Source organism: Lepisosteus oculatus, chromosome 12 (assembly GCF_040954835.1).
Source record: "Lepisosteus oculatus isolate fLepOcu1 chromosome 12, fLepOcu1.hap2, whole genome shotgun sequence".
Lineage (NCBI taxonomy): Eukaryota > Metazoa > Chordata > Actinopteri > Semionotiformes > Lepisosteidae > Lepisosteus > Lepisosteus oculatus.
The window spans coordinates 11495978-11519406 of NC_090707.1; the positions used below are offsets into that span (position 1 = coordinate 11495978).

At 36.3% G+C, this 23429-nt stretch overlaps 1 protein-coding gene across 4 annotated transcripts in view; it reads right to left on the minus strand.

The window, feature by feature from the left end:
- The window catches only part of kalrna (kalirin RhoGEF kinase a), a 195236-nt gene that overhangs the window by 86544 nt on the left and 85263 nt on the right, over positions 1-23429 (minus strand). For all 4 annotated transcript variants that reach the window (XM_069196821.1, XM_015358771.2, XM_015358770.2 and 1 more), the window contains exons 10-13: positions 14601-14723; positions 10726-10917; positions 3619-3788; positions 1113-1287 (exon numbers count right to left, since the gene is read on the minus strand). In XM_069196821.1, coding sequence (XP_069052922.1) covers positions 1113-1287; positions 3619-3788; positions 10726-10917; positions 14601-14723 — 660 coding nt within the window. The remainder of the gene's footprint in view (positions 1-1112; positions 1288-3618; positions 3789-10725; positions 10918-14600; positions 14724-23429) is intronic.

The window sequence follows — 23429 nt, forward strand, 5'->3', positions numbered from 1 at the left end:
AGACCACTCAGTGTTTCGAATGGTGGGTCATAAACTACTGTGCTCCTTTAACAAAGCCAAAACAAAAGAAAGTACTAAAGTTTGATTAAATGAATCCAAAGGCCATTACCACAGTACTGCTACTACCAAGAACAATAGTAACAAAATAAATAATGATGCAAAAAAAGTCACATTCTATGATAAAAATGATCAGAAATGCATTTAAACTAAATTCAGGTGTGAAATAGTTAATTAATCCTTATCTGAGCAGCTCACTTCATTTCCACTTTCTGGTCAATTAATTCTGTATAATAGGGATCTCTTTTTGCAATCCATTTTACCCCCTAGCTTTGCTCCAGTGACTTTGACACCATTCACACTGCGTGGTTAATCACCACAGTTAGTCTTAACTATGATGCCCTCTTTCACACCACAATATGGCTACAAGGAAACCTACCAAGATCAGTATGATAACTCTAGTGTAAATCATGTATATAGATTGAACAAGAAACAATTGATGAAACCTTTTTAACTATGTAAAGACATTTTTCTGCAATATGTACTTATATGAATTTCCAGGGACATAAGATTTTAATTTCCATCAGAAAACATCACCTTAAAAACTTCTTTAAGATAGAATGATCAATTATACGAGCAATCTTGTTGCATTCTCTTTTTCTAATGCATCAAATGGCATTTCTCATTCAATGTCTGCAAACATTTTGCATAGTACCCCTTGTCGACAATTAATTAAAGCTTTTTCTGTTCTGTGTTATTTACAACTTGAGAACCAGTCTTAAAATCAATAAGAATAAACACATTCATCTCTCCCATGTAGCTTTAAAAAAAGTGTACATTATAGTTTAAGAAAGGAATCACGCAAGGAAGAGGACTTATTAATCAAAGTCAACTAGAACCAGCCACTCCTGTAACAAAATAATACATTATTTAATAAGCCACAGCAGCTACCAGATGTACCATCAAAAAGTGAATCACCTCCTTCTCGGTTCCCCCTGTTGCCAGCTGAGCCCATGCATCCTAGAGTGTCAAAGAAGAACTGACTAATCTCCAGGGAGAATGTCCCCATCTGTTTGCTTGAGCCCATTGCTGTAGCATTGCATGCCAGCTCTTACCTCAATGGTGTACTGCTCAAAAATCCGAAGCTGCAGGAAAATATCTAGCTTGATTTTCCTCTCATGGAATAATTCTTCCATCTGTCCCTGGGCCTCGTCTAGCTGTTGCAGCACGCTCTCAATGTGGCTGATGGAGCTATTGTGTGGCATCTTATTGCTGGACATGGCTGAATCCCTGCGGCAACACATAGAAAAGAGGGGAACAACATGTGTATGAACCATTAAAAACAACCGGCAAGCAAGCAAATCCAACAAGAAAGCTTTTGAATTAGTGCACAGGAGTGGAAGTGTATAACTTGAAACAGACAAACGAAGATGCTCTCAATGAGTACTCCCTTCTCCTAGCTTCAAGCTTGGCTTTTAGTGACCCAGAAGAATCCAGCAGAAAGAGTGTGCCCATTTCCCACACTGACATTTGACCCTCTCACGCTAACAAGGGCTCACAGTACATAAAACTACTTTGACCGCAGCTGAAGCTGCAGTAAAAAACACTTTGTTTGGTATCAGATAGCATTCTGAGCAATGCTTCCAATGCAACTTAAGTAAAACAAAACCATTTCCTATCAATTTAAAAGTGATAAGCTACCATGTCAATTTCCTTACAAAATTACAACTTTTAGAGAAATTATTCATTCTCATTTATCAATCAATTTCTATTTGTGAATTTCAAATAATATAAAATGTGCATCCCTTAAGAATTCTCAAAACGGTGAATAGTGAAGTCATAAAAGCTATTCTGGTAAAAACGTTGATTTAGTTTAGCCTAGTCAACTGGTCAGAGATGACCTCTGTGGAAAAAGGAACCACTCTGTTGCGTATACAAGCAGCCTTACAATAAACAAATCAAACAAGAGTACAGAAATTCTGTTGACCATTTTTTTCAAGACAATCATGTCAGCGATGACTCAAATAGCCAGCAAAGAGCAGATGACACACATGGATATAATCCTCCAATCTGCTACTCTTCTGACAAGTTGCAACTTCCACAGCTCCTGACTAGAGAGTTAGCACAAACTGCAGGAGCAGCATCTCTGTCACTGACATCGCTGCAAGTTACAGGAATCACTATTGGCATTATCCCAAGCATCTGGTGCTCTGGCTCTGCCAGTGGTGAACCAAATCCCCATCATTGTTGGCCAGTGACATGACATACAGTAGTCATGCAAAATGTAAACTTGTCTCACTGAACATAGCTGTTTGATATTTGATTCAAAGCTGGAAAGAAGTATTTGAAAGTGGACACCTCTTTTGATTCCATAGCACACTTGAGACCCTTCCAGGACACACCACTGAGTTTGGGAAGCACTGTTTAATCCTATTATATTGTAATATATTGTTACAGCTTTCTTTTGACTGAGAAGTGTCTCTTAGATTTTAGATAAAGTGTGTGACACTTGGCAGAATAAAACACTTCTAGCTTCAAAGCACAGAGGATGTTTGTTGAGATGTGGGGGTCCCTTGATCAGCAACCTTTGAAAAGTTTACCTTGGTATACCTACAGTAGGTACGTTGTGGGTTAAAAATTGTTAATGAGCAGTACAGAAGCACACAATATAAGATCATAACAAAAAACAAGAACAAGGAGCAGGGAAGAAGAAAGAGGAGAGGAGAGACAAGAGTCCAGAGGAGGTGGAAACTGAAGCTTGCGCCAGGTGAGAGATCCTAATTCGTGATCATCCAAACAAAACCCAACTGGAGTTACGTATTTGAGGCTTGATAGAGAGAGCTTGCTATTCTGTGTTTTTAGGGAACCTGGGTTTCCTGGGTAAAGAAAAACGTCTTTCCTGTTTAGGGTGCATTTTTTGGATAGGGAGAAAGGCTCCCATTTATTTTGTGGCATCCTGGGTTCAGAGAGAGAGACTTAAGTGCAAGTTGTATTGCATTTTAGAAGGAAACTTACAGTATCTCTTATTTGGCCTCTGTGGGCATTAATTAAGAGTTTCATGCTTAGTAGAAGTTTGGGTTTTTTTCTGGGTGATTAGAATGTTAGGCCTCTGAAATGGCTTGTCTGTAAATACTGTACATAGAGTAATTGTGTGTTGTAATTTTTTGTTTTGTGTAGTGTAGTTTGTGTCTTGTCCTTGTTAAACATTTGTGGATTGTTACTGTTTTCACCAAAGTTGTGCCAGAGAACAAAGAATTCACGTGCCTCTAAGTATACCAGGCGCTCGGGTATATTCTGGAGAAATCACTTGCAAGTTGGGGGTTCTGAATAATTATCTTATTGACTAAACTGCTTGGTCAAATTTCCCATTCGTAACAAGATTAATATTCTAATATTAATGTTTATCTCTTCATATACTTGCATATACTGTATATGTGTGTGTGTTAGTCTGTGTATTGCCAATGCTGATTTCAGAGAAATCCCAACGAGCACTACATCAGAATGACTTAATATCAAAACCAGCAATTGCTTAATCTACACGTGAGTATACAGCAGGGGTGAAATTCTCCCTGCCACAGCTTGCTTTAAAATCCAGCTCTTAACACAAAGGGCATGCCTTACCTTAGCTGCTGAATAAGGTCCTCCCCTTCCTTGATGACATTTAAGGTGGCCTCCAGGGTAGCTGTCTGCTGCTGCTGGAACTGCTTGATCAACTCTTGCACAGATTCCACAGAGTCAGAGCAGACATCTTCCAAAAGCTCTTTCTGCAAGTCCTCCATCCATGTCCACAACTAGCAATGACAAGAGAGATGAAAACTCTGTTGATTTATTTAGTCTTTACATGTCTCATGTACATTGTACGTGTCATCACATACATTGAGATCGTTACCTTTTACTTTCATAACTTGCTTTTTATTTCAGATTGTGGCTTTAATGCGAAACCACTCAGTTGTGGGCTATTTGCATCCCTTAAACAGTGACAGACAAAATATAGATCTGAGTAAGCCATTGCACTGACCAAAATACTTTTCTCACAGAAATATAGACATTTCATGTTTTTTTTTCTAAACAGCAGACTGGTTTCAAAATAGGTCACAACTAATATTGGACATTTCACACTATGCCCTTTTATTTGAATTCACATTCTTTTCTAGCCATCATACAGTACCCTACCATCACCCTGCAACTCACAACTGACAACCCACTGAAGCTAAGCAATACCAATACCTGGCCAATACCTGGATGGGAGATCTCCTGGGAAAAACTAAGTTTGCTACTCGAAGTGGTGTAAGTGGGCCAGTAGGGGGCGAACACCCTGTGGTCTGTATATAGTGAACACTATACTGTAAAAAGGCACCATCTTTCAGATGAGACATAACACCAAGGTCCTGACTCTCTGTGGTCATTAAAAATCCCAGGTTATTTCTCAAAAAGAGTAGGGGTGTTATGCTGGTGTCCTGGCTAAATTTCCCCCTAGTGTTTACCAATCATGGGCTCCTAATAATCCCCATTTCTGAATAGGCCCACTGATAAATGATGTGTGGGGAGTGTACTGGTCTGCTGTCGCATCATCCAGGTGGATGCTGCACTTTGGTGGTGGTGGAGAGGAGTCACCATTACCTGTAAAGCGCTTTGAATGGAGTGTCCAGAAGTGTAAGGAACTAAATATTATTATACTGTCCAGTATATGAGAAAGATAGTTCATGATCATTTACTTAGGAATTAAAAAGGATACCCAAAACTCTTTACTTCTTTATTGAACATAACAGAAACGTCCAAGGAACAGTTTGAATGAACCCAGCAATACTGTACATAACACAGGTACATCCAGAGGCGTTTAAAAGCCCACAGACAGCTGATTGCTGACCAGAATAACTGTCAGTTTCAGAGAATACAGGGATCAAAAAAGCATTCGCACAACTATTGTAACATGGCATACAGTATGTATACATGCTGTACAAAGAGAGCAGATGGAAAGGCCAAAAGCTTCTGTATTTACTCACTGATTAATGATTTTAAACACTGTAAGAACAAGAAAATGATGACTGATTGACTGAGGGCTCTAACAGGAGCTTAATCAGCTGAGCTGTAATTAGGTTGTTCAACATTTACAGACAAATAACCACCATGTGAAGAACCACAATTCTAACAAGATAACCTGATATTTTCCTGCTTTCAGAGAGCAGGGGGCTTCTCCACTCTGGATCATTTTGATCTCAAACCATTCCACTATGGATCTAATTTACAGCAGTTGCAGGGCTAATTTGGTATTTATAAATACAGCTCCTTGCAAAGATATTCACCCCCTCCCTTGATGGCCCCTTTCGTTGAATAACAAATGAAGTATACATTTTTTAAAGTGACCAATTTGAATCCAAATCCGAACGCGAAAAGTGAACGTGTTCATGGGTGAACGAAAGTTTTACATCAGCAAAAACTGTAAAGAAGAATCCAAACCTAATATATCTTGATTGCATAAGCATTAGCCACTTTCGTTCTCACAAGCCAAAAATGAACTCATTTACTTTGACAAGTTAGGCGTTACGTGAATATAATGCAGCCATGCCATGTTTGACATTTTTCACTAGATGTCATTTGCATTTTTTGCATTTAGCCTAAAGAGTTCCAGTTTGTCCCAAGTTTGTAGTAACGCTTAAAAGCTTTGTTGAGACGGGTTTGCACTTCACCATGTAAGGTAAGGCTGCTTTTTGGAGTGACTGGGATGTTGCTGAATTGTGGAAATTTTCTCTCATCTCAGCCCTTAACATCTGCAGGAAATCTGTTCCAAAGTCACTGTTGGACACATGGTGGCATTTCCAATTTCCTGTGAAATATCAGAAACTTTTGCTCATATTTCACAACAGTACTGTACAAAGATTCTATTTTGAGTCTGATTTCACTTCTATTTTAAGGGTTAACACGTAGAGTGGCTTTTCCATTTCAGCAGTTGCCATAGAAACTGTTCACCAAGTCTGGTCTGGGCATGCTAAGGATTACAAATGTTGCTCACTAATAGTTTTGTAATTTCAGCCACTGAAGGGTTTTTACATCTTTTAAGTTGAAACAGGTTAGGAAGAATTACACAGAGACTGAAAAATAAATCTGAATTAAGGCCTATGCGATTAGGAAGAAACACCCAAATAATCTACGGAAGTGCTAACCAGAGGATTTATTTATACTTAAACAAACATTTACAAGCTGATTTAAATTCAAATATGTGCAAACAGTCAGGTAATATCAGTCACAAATCACATTAACAAATGGCATTTTGTTGAGGTTAACAACAGGGTAACATCTAGTAAAACAGCAGGCTACACTCCAATGAGAAAATCATTCAGCTGTCACAGCTGAACTAACTAATAACCAACCACATTCCATAATAGTGTGATACTATTAACACCAAAGGAGTCGATCATTTGAGACACGCAGGGACTTGAACTCCTGGTGAGAACGAGTCCTGCAGAGGGGCTGCTATGTGATTGATATGTGCCAAGATTTCTCCTCTAGCATCAGAAGTTAAAACACTTTCCTTCTCTCTGAGGTTATGGACGTCTTTACCATTTAATCCTTAGCACGATTCTGATGCAGGAGGCAGCTTTCTGAGGCAGCATAGTGCTTAGTCTGTCACAACAAGGTTCAGTGATAAGGCAGATCAGTAAAAACTATTCCACATGAAAGAGGGGACAAAGAATCTATATAACGAGATACACCAGTGTGCTGGCTGCAAAGGAACAAGTAGAGGTCAATTCCACATTCAAAAGTAGAAAGAAAGAAAAAAAAAAACGAAAAAGCACATTTCAGCATAAGACTGATCTCTACTTGAATCTTGAGCCTACTGTACAGTATATAGTTAACGTGTCTACAGTATGTTCTCTTACTACAGCTGATTTGTTTTTATTCATATCATGTTTACTACATGTCTGCTTTCTTAAAAGTTTTTTTTTTACGCAAAGCAGCCAGCAACTGCACACTAGGTGAAGACCAAGTGTCATTACAGCAAGCTAGACACAGATACTACAAAAATATCTATGCAAATAAAAAATATTACTTCAACCCAAGCCTAAGCAACAAGCCCATCTAGGAATCTTTTAAATGAAAATATAATTCAATATAAATATGATTTCATATAATTGAAATCTAATTTAAGAGAGGAATAAGAGTAATGTGTGCTGTATTACACTAAACATTTTTGTCAGCTTTAAATCAGACTTTTTACATTAGAGGGACACCATCCTGTCCCATGAGTCTGTGAAACGTGAGTTTTACACAGAACAACTGAGAACAAATTAACGGAGATTTTTTAAAGCCAGTATGACAAAACGTAAGTTTTATAAAATGTTAAAAAGTTAATTTACTTATTAGAAAAACACATTTAGATTAATGAATTCTGGCAATCAGAGAAGGTAGATGAGGATTCAGGAACCAACATATACTAATACTAATATAAACTAATAAAAAAACTGAATAAGTAATTATTGTTATATATATTTTAAATTTTAAATTTCACCAAAATACTCCTTAAGTATTTGATTGTCTATCAATTATCACTATAATACCTTACCTAAATCATATCATGTACTTGCTTTTTAAATAACCTAAGCAACCTGTTTCAGTAAGAATAAAGTGCTAATTAATTTTAAAAATGTTACAAAAATGTACAGTATAGTGCTCTTGCTTTGATTTCATTCTTTGTAGTATGAAGCCCCAGAATTTAGTAGCAATTATATTTTTGCTTTCGTTTCACTATCATAGCTTGAAAAACTTGCACACACTACCCACCTGTACCCTAGGTTTGTCTGCCTGTAGGTTGCTATTCTAAATCTGACCATTCCTGCAGACGTCAACACTCTCATATTAGCTTCTACACTTAAAGATTTGCCGCTTACAGAAGTTTCAAAAGTAAAGATATAATGAGAACACTGCACTTCCAATCCACAAGTTGTTCAACCACCGGATTAAAAGGCAAATCTTGACTGAAACAAGGATCCTGAAAATGAATAGCATGCTGTATTTTCCCTCTTCCTGCATGCTCAGCACTTTGTGGGCCTCTTAAGCTAATTGCTGCTTCATGGACTTTCAGAATGCTGTGTATTAAATGCCAGCCAATGTAATGATAAAGCCAACAGTGCAAGGAAAAATAGGCAATTTACCACACTGCATGTTTTTCTTGCTTGACATAACAAAAACAAATGTCAGTATTTGTGGAAGATGATGACAAAGTGACTATAAAAATCACATTACAATTTTATAAATGGTTCCTAAGAATATACACTCATGGTTACTAATTTATTTTGTGTGTCCAAAACTGAAAAAAATAAAAACTTGGATGACTCAAAATTTCCTTCATCTTATTCATCTTGCTTATTGGCACCCCCCATCAACTTCGTAAAGCCAATCCTGTAACCCTATCTGTAGATGGTTCTGTACTTGAGCTTCAGTCTAAATTGAAAAACCTTGGGGTGATATTTGATTCTGGCTTAATATTTGACCCACATGTGCAGCATATTGTCAAAACATCTTTTTTTCACCTCAGAAATATCGCTAGACTACGCCCTATGCTATCACTAACTGTGGCTGAAAAGCTGATCAACACATTTGTGTTCTCTCGAATTGACTACTGTAATGCTCTACTCGCTGGGATATCTAAAGCTACTTTGAACAAACTACAGTATGTCCAAAATTCAGCAGCCAGAATCCTGACCAGGTCTCATGCAAGTGTTCACATTACTCCTATCCTGGAGTCCTTGCACTGGCTTCCTGTTAAATTCCGTGTGGACTTTAAAATCCTCATGTTCACCTACTGTATACGGCTCTGCATGGCTTGACACCTCAGTACCTGTCTGAACTATTATCGCCCTACTCCGCACTTGCAACCTTCGCTCTCTTAATTCTGGTCTCCTAACCGTCCCCCAAGCCCGTCTACATTGTATTGGTGACAGGATATCAGAGAGTCACCTTCTCTAAACTCCTTCAAATTCAGACTCAAAACCTTCTTCTTTAGAAGAGCCTTTACTTAACTGCTTCTTAAACTAAACTAAATCACTACTAGCTCTTGGATTTTACCTTTCCAGCATTAGGCAATTCAAAGACTGAGATCCAGTTTGATTTCTGGATTTTTTTTTCCTTTTGTGAGAAGAGCACAAATAATAAAAAGGAAAAATAGTTTTTCATGTGAAAAACATTAAATGGTTTACGTTTTACATTGACAGGCATGCTTCTATAGCTTTCTTTGGACATTCAACTTCAGTTTTATCGGTAGGAGCAAGTCTCAAACAGTAGCATCAATTTGCAATTTAATTGAATTAATATAAATTGTCTCTACCTCCACATTACCTTTTTAGCTTATGGTCTTGCTAATTTTTATAAGGAATTAAAAGGACTAGGACGGCTGCCAAATAGCGAACCAAGCCTCTAAAAATTAATTAAATATATGAATCAAAACTGTTCTCATTAAATGGATTTCACTAACATTTCAATCATCAAAAGGAAAAAGAGCTCATGATCAGCATTCAAGAAGTCTAAAGTTCAGGGTATAAAATAAAATATTATGAAATTGTATTATCGATCAAGCGACAAGTTTTTTTCTGTATCACAGATGAATAATGAATACATATATTAAGAAGCCTTATTCCTCAAATAGCCTATAAATACAAGAGAAGGGCTTAAGCTGGTGATTCTACACCCCTATTATTACTATAATCTCTTGACCTGTGCTGCAGCTCATTCTCAATATTAAAAACAAACTAATCTCTGGCTGCTAACCTTCCATTTGTCAGCAGAGCAAAAGCAATATTAGATTTTATTATACTCTTAGGGGCAGTTCAGGCAAAGAATCTGCTTTACATTGCCTGCAGATATTTTCAATTTGAGTGCCAAAAGTATATTTCAGTTAGTGAGGTGTGTCAAAGAAATTCACAGTGATTCTGTTACTTTTAAAAGTATAATAGACTGTACTATATAAAATGTATCCAACTACCGCAGTTGAATTGTTATTTAATTTAACTTGTACTTTAATAGTTTATTTTTGTGAAATAATTATTTTCAAGTAAATTACTGACTAGACAGCAATAATAGTCTTGTTAATAGAATGCTGTGGAAATATGAAAACCAGGTATACGCTGGAATAAGTAAAAAACAGACATACTGTAGAAAAGAAAAAAAACATTATTATTATCACGAAGAATTATGGAGCACTTGGAAATGTGGTAAACTTGAGTAACTTGTGGTCTTATAGACACTTGTCTTACAGTGCTGTACACAGGCTCTGCTGACTTGTCGTAAAGCAAAACCCATACAGTCAAATATCTGTCAGCAATGAGGTTGATCGATGGAGAGAGAAATGCTCTCTTGCTTCAAGTCAAGTCATAGAAAAGCATGAGCAACGTCTACTGCTACTATTTTTGACTGAGTTTAAGAGATATTTAAAATTAGGTATCTAAACGACTTTACCAAAACTACCTTTTGGTCAGTTGTGTCATCTCTTATCTGGCATGAATAAAAAAATTATATCTGCGGTCAGAGTGACAGCATACCCTTTTAGTCTTAAGTTGGTCCCTTTTGAATTACATAGGTCTATAAGTCATTAGCACCAATTCTGTTGACAGAAAGCTAAAACCTACAAATCTACTTCATCCACAGCTCCAGCTCTTGCTCTCCCTGATCTTTTCACATGTCTCACTGCAGGAAGTGGGAAAAGCCACCACCTACAGTAGGCAACACCAGACATACCTCTTTGGTGTGAGTGTGGAAGGACACAGACATGTCCAGGAGAAGCTTCCTCTGCTCGACCCTTCTCACGAAATCCTGAATGCGCACCTCCAGATGCCGAGCCGCTTTGTAAATCTCCTCTGGGTCACATTCGCCGGTCTGGGCCAACTGCTCAGCGGCCTCTAAGAGCTTGTCAGCATTGGTGTATGTGTTCTAGGAGTCAAAGAGGAGCACAGCAACCACGTTAGGAGACACAGGCCCGTCTACTGCAAAAACCAAGTTTCAACAAATCAAAATCGACAGCCCCTGCTCTCCAGGACACAAGCTCACACAAACGCTTCGCTAAGCACCAAAAAACAATTACATTAAATTTAAGCAGCATCACCATCTGTGCTGGACTGCAGTGTAAATCCAAGCCCAGTAATCCAGTCCTTGGCATGAGACTTTTTTTTCTTTTATCTGCATGCTGCAAGTCAGTAGAGATCCAGGCATCAGGCTGGATTAATAACCAGAATGCACGTGCTTATCTAGAAAATCCCAGGAATTTCCCAAAGCTGCAGTAAAGATGAGATTCCATGCGACTTCACAGGGACCAAATATCAATGTTAATTGTTTATAATAAACAAGGAACATTATTTGCGGTACAAAAAAAACAGAAAGAGAACACATACAATAAAAGACAATGACCCAAACTCAGGTGACATCTTGAAAGTGCATACAATTAAAATTGCCAAGTTATATTGATAGCAGAATTTTATGCCAGCATGAAGGACTCATTTGGCTTCTACTAGAGGTCTAATCTTTATAAATCTCTTGATTATCCACAGTTAAAATGTTTTTTTTAAATCTCTGAATTCAAACACCTTAATCCAGATCTTTTAAAAATGGAGGTCAGTGTAATGTAGGCTTACATACAATTATTTTATTTACTATATTTCAGTCCAATAGTACATAGGATATACACATTCAGGTGGGAATCTCACATTTAATCAATTAAATTATTCAATTTCATTCAACTGAAAATCTTTATTTGTAGCATCTCTGTCCCTAAATCTGAAGAAAACAAGGGAAATAATTTCACTTAATAAAACAGCATTAGGCTTTTTTGCATTTTAAATCTAAATCATATTTATGCATGGTAAAAAGACAGGACCAATGTATTATAGCATACAAATATGGTTATAAACTACAGGGCCCAAGAGACAAAATCAGAAAAAATAAGAGATTTTAAAAAGCACTTCCCGATACTTTTGAAAAACAGCAAAATTCAGATACCATCTACAAAGATAAGCTTTCATCTTACAAAAAGAAACCACTATTCCCCAGTTTGCAGAGAAATCTATTCTCTCTCTTCATTAGAAACAAAGTTGGACATCTCTTATGCATTATAAAATGGCATTACTATAGAATCTGTTTAATATGCATTACTACAGATTGCATTATACTGTAATTGAAAGTGCTTGTCCAAGACGTGGTCGAAGATGCAATCTTTTCTGGCTGACTCTTGTCCTTCCTTCCAGAGCAAACAGACCATCCCTATCAAAATACCACCAGACCACCTCTTGTGAGTGCAATTTCAGGAGAAAGCTTTTTCCTTTGCTGTAAATTTCCCTCTCAAAAGTCCCTGGAGTACAATAATCAATGGCTCTGTGAAGCTTACTCCAACATTAGTTCGTTTAGACCTACATTTGTCTTGTTGCTCCATTTTTTCCCATTCTGTGCTGGAAACATTTTTACTTTTTCTTTTGGTAATGTGTACTGTATTCAGAGAGCCCTGCATGCAGGGCTTTAAACAAAAAAAAGAAGGGAAATGGGACATTTATTAGTAGGTTACTGGACAGCACTGATAATCCTTTTACAGTAAGAACTCAAAATTATATGATGGTCATCAATCGCTTGCGTTGATTTTATATTCTTTCACAAATTTTACAGTTCTTCAATAGTCATATACAAACTTATATATTGGTACATTATAAGTAAATAGTAAAATTAGTTATCTAATTATTAGAAAACTACATAATATGGAAGAGCCTGTTTCTGGTAGACACTTTCCTAGGAAAATATCCCAAGTATTATATAGCCAAGGTAACGCTTAGTAAGAACATACTGCTTTTTTACATAACAGGCAAACTTCAGGAATAGCACTAAATATATCTACTCAAGTAAGTGTATACAATCAAACACATGTAAGGATTTGACTCATTACTTGATTGATCGATCGATGAATTGACTGATTGATTGAAATTAAGATGACACCCCGACTTCTTCCGCAAAACGAGTAGCTGAGATCCTTGGAGCTATTAGTTACTAGCCATCTTTTATATTCTAAGGTTAGAAATAATAAGAGGCCATTTGGAGTTTTCTGAACTGAAAATTGATCCAGCTGCTTCTTTAAAGATGTTAGACAGCCAAGTCAAGCAGATAATTGAATAATGAAATAAATACAATGTATGCATGTGTATATTATTGAGGAAACCTAAAACTGCAATATGTTCTTGGAAGTGTTACTACAGTTACTATTTGGCAATTGGTGTTTTCTGTTTTAATTATCCCACTGCTTTCTACAGAAAAATTCCTATCAGCCCTTGGAAAGGTCCTGGTAGGACAAACTTCTCTGTAAGGCATATCTCTGCTTATATTAATTTTCTAGACAATACAACACATTTCAGTTGTCATTAATTCTGCATTTGATTCTTCAGATTTTGTATGTTTGCCTTATACAGATAGTGTAAAAATCCAAACTTTTCTTTTTGTCTGTATTCAGAAGACCTTCTTATTTGAAGTTATAAAAAGACAACCATCTTTTTTTTCTCAAGCTAGGACAAGTAGTTCATGTACTTGGTGTTGTCTTTTTAAATGTATCATTACATTGTCCCTGAAGACACGTGCTTTTGCACTTAGCTAAATTCTAATTTTGGTGCCTTGTGTGCTTCAAACATTCCTAATGGATTAGATACAGATCTTTTCCAGATATAGAAAACCAGGTGGATTTACAGTGTTTCTTCCAGTCAACACAAAATAGTTCTTGAGAACACAAAACGGTAGCCCCTGTGATCTAAATCAAACAAGTCCATAATAAGTCCTGAAATAGATCTTATTTGATGTTAATACAATAATTATACAACATTTTATCACTACAATGCAGTCACATGCAATAGTTTTAAAATGAGCTGCTTTCACAGAAGGTTTTTAGTTGTTTTAAAATGTGATCACCAAAGAGAACAGCTTTATTAAAAGTCGTGGTGCTTTTACTGCAATCATATAATTTTAAATACTGACCACAAAGTGACTTTAAAATAATCTGCATATCTGCTTAATTGTATTTTTGGTATATGCATCAAATAAAACACAACCAAAAGTTAGGTTTATAATAACATAAAAAGACAATGACACATACAAAATGGAAGCATTTGCATCTGAAATAAATTGAACGTCTGGATTCCAGATGCTTTCAATTGGTAACAGCACATAAACTATTTCAGACAGAAATTCCTGTTATAGAGGCTCAAATGAACTGCCAGCAAAGTGGTGACTGTTTTGCATGAAATGTTGCATCAAATACTTTACAGCCATTTAACACCGCAAAGCATTCATTATGTTTACCTTATGCAGAGAAGCTGTGCTAGTAATAGTATTACTGCTATCAATCTATTACAGAAATGCTAAGTAACAGAACCATTGAAGATTTTACAGCTACCCCTTGAATGAGAAGCACCTGTTTCTTTATTTGTTTCCTGAATGTTATGCTACTTGCTAACTTTTTCTACTTCTGACACATTTTTATTCAACAGTTTAAAATCATGCAGATTACTCAATCTGCAGTTACACTTTTCTGTTTGACTTTTAAAGTGCTGTATGAACTGGAAGCCATTACCTTATTCTATTGTTTTTCTTACCTGAGCAACTTCTTCAAAATCATCATGTCTCTTCTGCAGTGCCCGTGCTCTGTGAAGAGATTTCCCAACTCCTGTGTGTTTGCTGAGAAAGGCTTCTCCATGATTCTCAATCCAGTCCATTACCTACAGCCAGATTATACACACCATGAGACGTTATTAAATATCAGAACAACAGCACAGATTATGGAATTGCTGAGTTCAACACATCATATCCTATAAAGACAAGACAGAAGAACTAAATATCTTTAGTCACAGAGAAGACTACAAGTCGAACTGATTCAAATATTAAAATCAAAGGCACTGACAAAATCAAAGCCCTTTGAATCCACAGTGAAACATGAAACAGAGGACACAGATAGAAACTAAGAGGAAGTAGTTTAAAAAAGAGGCACTTCTTAATGAAAAGGGATATGGGACAGAAAAAACAACTACCCAGTCATGTTGTTGAAGCTGATATCCTGGCTTAATTCAAGAATCAGTTAAATGAGATCCCTGGATCAGTTATCAACCAAAAAATCTCTCTCATTCAGTTTCAAACACTTTAATGGTCTCATGTTCCTTAACCATAGGACGGTTTCATGACATGACATATTTTTATGGCTGATGGTGTGGAATGTTGGATGATATCCCCAAAAAAACTGCTTTATGAATTAGCTCTATCTGTCAACATGTGCTCTATAGACAAAGAGAGATCAAATCTATGCAACTAATTTGTGGGGCAGAGCCCTTTGTGTTCCTTGTCAAGGCTTGTATTTCTTGTCATGGCTGTCTTATACCAGGAACATTCATGTGATAGGATAGTGCACTCTTTCAACCATACTTGCCAAGAGTCTGGAAATTGGCACTCCTATACAGTAGCAGTTGCCCAATTCACTGGTATCATACTTTGAATGCTTTAACCATTTTCTAAACTGAGGAAAGTGATCCATCCATCATGAAAATGCTGCATATTATAACAAACTCCACAAAGTAGCCCTATAAGACCTATAAGACAGCAACATTAACTGTCATTTTACTGTACTGCCCAATAACAGAAAAATGACACCATCTATTTTGAGTGGCAAACATTACGCTTCAAATGATTGCAAAAAGTGTGCAGTCTGTTCGTATAATGATGTGAATGTGCACATGGCAGGGGATTGTATATGGATAGTGCTTGTCTTATCCAAGGTCATAATTTTTTCAAAGAATTAGAGAAGACCACAGAGAAATTAAATGACATATGTTTTAGATAATGAAATAGGATTGCAGCAAAGCAATGACTGGAGTGTAATTAAAGCTTCTCGGGTTTTAACTGAAGGCAGATGATACACACGTACAGTGCCCTCCCACAGTATTGAGAGAGAAAACTTACAACTGTTATTTTTAATAATAATTAATTATTCCTTAAATTTATATAGCGCTTTTCTGGACACTTCACTCAAAGCATTTTACAGGTAATGGGGACTCCCCTCCACCACCAATGTGCACCCCCACCTGGATGATGTGACAGTAGTCGAAGTGCACCAGTATACTCCTCACACATCAGGTATCAGTGGAGAGGAAAACAGAGTGCTGAAGCCAATTCATGAACTGGGATTATTAGATGGACTTAAACACCAGGACACAGGGGTAACACCCTTACTCTTTTCAAGAAACACCCTGGGATTTTCAATGACCATGGAGAGTCATGACCTCCATTCTATGTCTCATCTGAAGTACGGCATGTTTACAGTAGTGGGTCCCCATCACTACACTGGTGTATTAGGACCCACACTGACCGCAGGATGAGCACACCCTACTGGTCTCACTAACAGTAGCTTTCCCAGTAGCTTCCAGTAGCTTTCCCAGGAGCTCACCCATCCACGTATCGTCCAGGCTCACACCTGGTTAACTTCAGTGGGCTGCCAGTTGTGAGTTACTGTAGCTGCTGGCTGTTTTTGCTTTATAGTCAAGCAATCTGAATTTGTGATCATGAGATTAGCATAAATAATACACATAATATTAATTTATTTTTTATGTTATTCCATGCATTCATTTGATCACACAAAAACATACTTTGTGTTCAACCCATTTATTTCAAGTAACCGGAAGTACTGGGACTCATATACAGTACTTCAGGCACATTTCAGAGCATAAAAGTCAGTAATTGATTGCATATACCTTTGAGGCAATAACTGCATGAACTCACCAAACACTGTAAATATTTTGGTTGTTTTGAAACTGCCACTTTGGGTTTTTAAGGTATTTTAATTTCTTTTCTTCAGTTTTATTTAAATCTATGCTCAGTTTAATTTAAATCTGGAGATTGACTCGGCTGGTCTAAGATTTTCCTTTTATTTTTTGATTAACTCTTTGGTTGCACTGGATGTGTGCTTTGAGTCACTGACATGCTGCAGAATGAAGCGCTGTCCAATAAGTATGTAAGAATGTTCTTCTACATAAGCAGATAAATTTAGCCACATCATCAATACAGACAATACAGACAGTTGCAAAGGGTACCATACAAAATTGATTTTGAAGAGCCCCATATGCATGCAATTTCCAAAAAATATAATATAATGTATATTATATTGTACTTATTCATACTAATCACAAACACAACATGTTTGACTGTAAATCAGAAATAACAGTTATGACTTTGCTGTCCCAATACATTTAGAAAGCACTGTACACAGATGATAAATAAGATACCAAAGTATACATTTCAGAAAATTAAATAATGATTAAAGGAACGCTAAATACATCAAGTTTGAAATCAATACTACCAAAGGCTAGAACACTGAAGAAAAAGGTAACTATAATGCAAGTAGACTTAATGTAGATCAAGTGGAGTGAGTTCAAATTTAATTTCTCATACATTCAGACTGAAATAAATACAAATTACTAACTAGCATCCATCACCAGAATATGTAAATACAGTGCATTTAAATGGTAATCAGTGAATCAGGATTATTGCTGAAATGAAATCATTGGTTTAGCTTTTGTGTTTGCTTAAGGATAAACAATCAGGGTCAAATGAAATTCAAAACTGCCCTGTGGATTTCTTTGATCCATCTTACAAGCAGCATGAAACTACTGCATTCTTGTATAATGCTGCTTCCAAACATCACAGTGTAAAAAGATTATAATTAATTTGTTTTAGTTTGAGCCATGGAAACATCAATTATCTCATTTTCCTGTGTTGCCCCAAGTGCAGATTCCATCTCTGTATAGACTCTGAGTCAGGAAAACTTGAAAGAGACTGTGCAAAAGCTGATGTTCTGTGTGAATGAAACATGTTTTCTCATCTTAATTAGTGTTTCTATGAAAAGACAATTCTAAAACAGGCGTTTTTTACTTTAATTTTCCTAATTTGTACAGTCTTTGAGATAGCTGGATTTATTTCGCAGAGTGTACATCGCAATAACCCCCTGTTTTTGACAGAACGTGAAAAAATTGTGATTTAAATAATTTTTAATTTGAAGTTACTTTCATTCTGAATATAAAGTACAGTGAATATAAATGTTTAAGGCTTAGTTACATATCTGTGACAGCAAATAAGTGGATAAAGCTAGGTTACATATCTATGACATTACTAATACTCTCATATTGTACAGTATATTGTATTCCGTAGCACAGGAATTCCAAAAATGTTTCAATAAAATACATAAATAAAAGTGTTAAGAAAATGCATTCTACTGCTTAAACTATCTCAATTTGATCATTTCAAGTGGAAAGAGAAGTATAAATGAAGTCAAAATTGGATAAGTCTTGTAACCCTAACCCTAGTCTGGCCTCAAAGGCATGCTCATTTAAAAACCACTGTAGCAGGATTTTTCAGCTCAATGAAAAGTTGCTTCGAGAAGGTACATCATTGAAGAACATGAATGTGCATGAGCTTTTACGCATGGATTTGACTGTTTTAAGCTCATATTTTTTTATTTGATAAACATTCTCAAATTTGACGAATATAGGGCTTCAGAGACAGATTGCACACAAGCTCAGTTTAAACCCCAGCTACTGTAGGGTTAGGGTTAGGATTTTCACAGCACGTAGACATTTTTTAACCTCATGGCGAGATTTGGGGACCCAAGTTAACTTTAGGAAGAGTGATACTTTTCTCCCATCTTCATTTTTATTTTTCAGTTACTTTTGGCTAATTAATGTATTCATTTAGTATATTTTTTTAATGTACTGTATGAGCACTGTTTGCTTGAGGTTAAAAAACACAGGGGATAGTAAGTACAGTATGTCCATAAATAAGAATGCCTTTGTAAATCTGTTAATGGAAAAGTGTAATATCAATAGCAGCAGCACTGAAGGCACTGTTCAGAGTCATTGGCTTGAAGTCAAGCATCATTTTAAGTCATAATCCATTGTTTTAGTTAGTTCCAGACCTGCTAAATGTAATTGGATCTGCCACTAAATGGATCTATGAGCTCTAATAAAGTATAAACAGTATAATGATCAACCTGAGTATAAAGTATAACTCACTTTTATGCATATTATAAAAAGCAAAGAAAATAATTATGTATACTTGTATATATTAGCTCCAGGATATGCAATAAACAAAAGTTTTTCTTAAAAATATGTACACATAGGGTGATAGGGTACACAGTCTAATTCTTTCTGGCATTATGAGCACTGTAAATTGTTGTATTGCTAGATTAGTCATTTTACATGATAAAATAGAGTGGCGTTATAAATCAGTATTTACTGACCTTTAGGTCACACTGCAATCCAACCATCACTTACTGTAATTTCTGTAACATTTAATTGTTCATACTGTATATTACCTCAAATTGTAGAAATCCTTTATTTTAGTGATGGTAAATACAGTAACATTTCTAAGACTTACTATGTTTTTAAGACTTTTTTAAACATTCTTAAATCACAGCTATAAAGATTCCTTTAAACTCTAACGTGAGAAATGAAAGGAATGTTCCGGTAGTGATTTTTCTGGAAGCAATGACTGCTGCTGTGTACCAATGCTGTAGCTCCAGCTTCCCCTCTTTTTTTCTGTTCTCTTGTTTTTAATGTTCTCTTACTTTTAACACATTTTTGTATAGATGTCCTTTGATAGAGGGTGTAAAATAACGTCCCACACATGGCTCAGGAAGATTCCATTTTCTTTGGAAGCCACTTTATGGCTCAAAGATTTGAAATGAAAGAAATTTGCACTCCACATTATTTGCTTTGGAACTGTCACTTGTGCACTGCACTGATAACCGCAGTAATGAAATGGAAGGGCTTCAATCACCCATCAGCAGCGCCTTGCCAATGAGCCTACAACAAAGGCTAACGTTTGCTAATCTTGAAAGCTGGCTCCCATCCCTGCATCATTAGATAAAACTGAAAAAGTGTTTTGTGGTTACCTCACAAATGCCATCTCCATACGATCATATTACGTCTTTAACCACAGGCATCAGAAAGCTCCTACCTCCTATATAAAAATTATAAATATGTATAGCCTCTTAAAACAGCTATTTGCCCAGACAAAATGATGCACCGCTTGCTGAAGGAGACGTTTATGGAATTGTTTCTTTTCTCTCATTAGATTTATTCAGAGCAACAGAATTGATGTTGCAGAGTTTACTACAGCTGCCATAGTGAATTACATCAATCACACATTTTTCATATGATGTAATTCTGCTTCCTATGCCGAATGCTTCGGTTTCTTTGTTGAAAATTGAAAATATAACAGTTTGAAACCGAATTACTCATTAACAGATCCGAAAAAAAAACTGTGCTCTTGATTGAGGTCAGTGTATTATTAAAAAAAAATAAAGAAATGCAAGCAGGTTGCTGTTGTAGTGATGCTGCCTCGTTAAAAATGTGGCTGGAACAGGATGAAAGTTCATACAGAGCTGCTGATGTTGTTCGTCTGATTTACTAAAAACGCATTAAACATTTGCGCAGCTTATTGGTTCTTAACAATATTTTACTTTTTTTGTTGTTAAACAAAAACCCGATGTTCAACAAACAGAATGAATAGAAAGTAACCTTTGAAAGATGGTAATTAGCCCCCAGAAGAGAAACAGTGAAGCTATTAATCCCCCTTATCTTTTTCAACAACATGTGATCTGTGTCCCCTAAATGAAATATCCTCTTTTATCAGTTCTTTCTGCACTGGCATTAGAGCCACTGAAATCAGAGACAGGTACAAGAATCCTTGGCACAGCCTTCATTACTGTTGAGTGTTTGCACACTTTGGCTTTTGGCAGTGAACATTCAATCAAGGCTTATGATGAAAACAGACACATTATTAAGGTAAATTGCTAAAACAGTCTTCATTTCTAACTATAGCTCCATTTTTATAAGAAAGGAGGTATACATTCAAACCACAGACTCAACTTTCTTAATACACCGGGAAACAGTCCAATTCTTTCTGTCATTATGCATTCTCCACTCCTTAACTGCATTTCATTGAGTAAAGATACAATGAGTAATGACACCTTATTAAACAGAAAAACAAATAATTATGTTAGGTCCCAAGAAGCTGAGAGACTAAAAAGTACTGTCCGAGACAAAGACGGCTCTGTAAGACTCAATGACTTATATGGTCCCACTACTGCTGTCCAAGTAGTTTCTTAATAGAGATGATAGTCCTGATCACAAAATGCTCATTCACATTTTTATCTGAGGAGTTGTGTGAGCCTTTGTTTGCCAAAACAACATAATTTTGTATCATCCAACTATTCCGCATGGGGGTTTCTTGCATTTCTTCCTCATGATTATTTGTAAAGTAAATCAGTAAAACAGTTTTAGGAACAGGACAATGTTACTTTTGCTCTTTGCAAAGCATATGAAAATATACAGACAGAACATCTTCCTGAGACCACAATTCCATATTACTTTTCACACCTTTAAGTACGATTATGTGTGCTGTGAGGCTAAATGTCACATTAAAGTTTGGGTAACGATGTGATTTGGTAGTTCTGATAGGTTGCAAAAACTCTGATGGATTGCAGTCCTGTTTTTACCATTAGCCTACAAAGTATATGTCTTTCCTTTAACAATAAAGAAAGCTTGGGGAAAGAAAATCTTGTAAACCGTATATAAAACGACAGTGCTATCCACGATGAAAATATCAAAGGTCAAAACAATCCAGAAATGTTCAATGGTTTATTACCTAGACTCGCTAATAAAGAAATGCAATCTGTTTCTGGACAGATTTAATTGTGGAAAGTACAATATAAGAAGTTATGGGGATTGTGAAAACCCTAGCAACTGAAAATGTATCTTCACTTTTGAACTAGTTGTATAACATAGTCGCTACATTTATTAGACTACTACCAAGATTAAATAAAATCATCAACCTTCCTGACAACTGCTAATGCAAACCCACTATTTTACAGTGGCTATCCATTGGATAAATACAAAAAAAAAGATTCTGGCGATCACAAAGCTACCATTAAATGATATGTGGTATATGTACTGAAAAGTGAAGTGAGCACAGATTGGGCTAAATTTATCCCCAAAGCAAAATGAGTAATATATTAAGGGTGAGCTTTCAGATGAATAAGGGTTTTGGACACCTGTTTCTAGTTGTACAACACAAGCTACAGCTCAGATAGAGATGCATGCCAGCCAGGGTTCCTCAGCTGGGAGTATCCATTTAATTCACGTTCAGATTTTTATTAAACACAAGGGAATTGTGTTTTTCTCTGTAACTGCATAATAATAATGAATGGGAAGGTTTGACTCTGATATCAGGTGGACGACTCACGTGGATGCTGCACATTGGTGGAGGTGGAGGGGAGTCCCTATTACCTGTAAAGCGCTTTGAGTGGAGTGTCCAGAAAAACACTATATAAGTGTAAGCAATTATTATTATTATTATTATTATTATTATTATTATTATTATTATTATTATTATTATTATTATTATTATATGTCAGTAAGTTTATCTACTGGTCAGAATTAAGGAGGAGGGAATGGCTTGAATGGGATATTACTGAAGGAAAGGGAGAAAGGTGTTATCTACAGTATGAGAAAAAGCTTCCATGATTCAAAAACCCCTAGCCCAGACCACTAGGATATCAAAAAGTACATTAAATATGCTACAGAAAAAGGTTCATGAGGATTTGTGTGTTGCAACTGTCTGTCAAGATGACCTTTTCTGACTTATCCATCTATCCATTTGCTAACCACTTCTTCCAATTCAGGGTCCCGGGGGAGCTGGCACAAGGCAGGGTACCCCCTGGACAGGACACCAGGCCATCGCAGGGCATGCAGACATAAACCCAGACATGTACAAACTCACACCAGTGCCAAATTTCCCAGAAGCCAATTAACCCACCAGTATGTTTTTTGGACTGTGGGAGGAAACCCACCCGAACACAGTGAGAAAAAAAAACTTCACCCAAACAGCACCCCAGGTCTGGAATTGAACCCAATGCACCAGTGCTATGAGGCACCAATGCTAACCACAGTAACACCATATCACTTTTTCTGAGTAAATAACTCAGAGTAAATAACTAAAAAAAACTTCCATCTCCATCCTTGCCATGAAGATACTGTATACAGTAATTTCACTACCAAGCTCCTAAAATTGCTCATAGAGTTTTAGAATTTTGTATTTTCTAAAAGAGAACATGCATACTGTATAAACACCTTCTACCACAAACATTACAGTATGAGATGTACTTTAGGTAGCAATTCAGTAGCTTCCTGCAAACTGAATTGCACTTTATGATGGTGTTTTTTTCTCTTGAGACACTCCTGAAATGACACATCAGACAGGTATGCTGTTGCTTTCTGAGAGGTCATTTGGAAATTACACTTATAATAGGGCAGTGTGTGTGTTGTAAATATATGTTTCCAATTTATTTATTAAATTAATAATTAATCACCTGAGGCGAAATA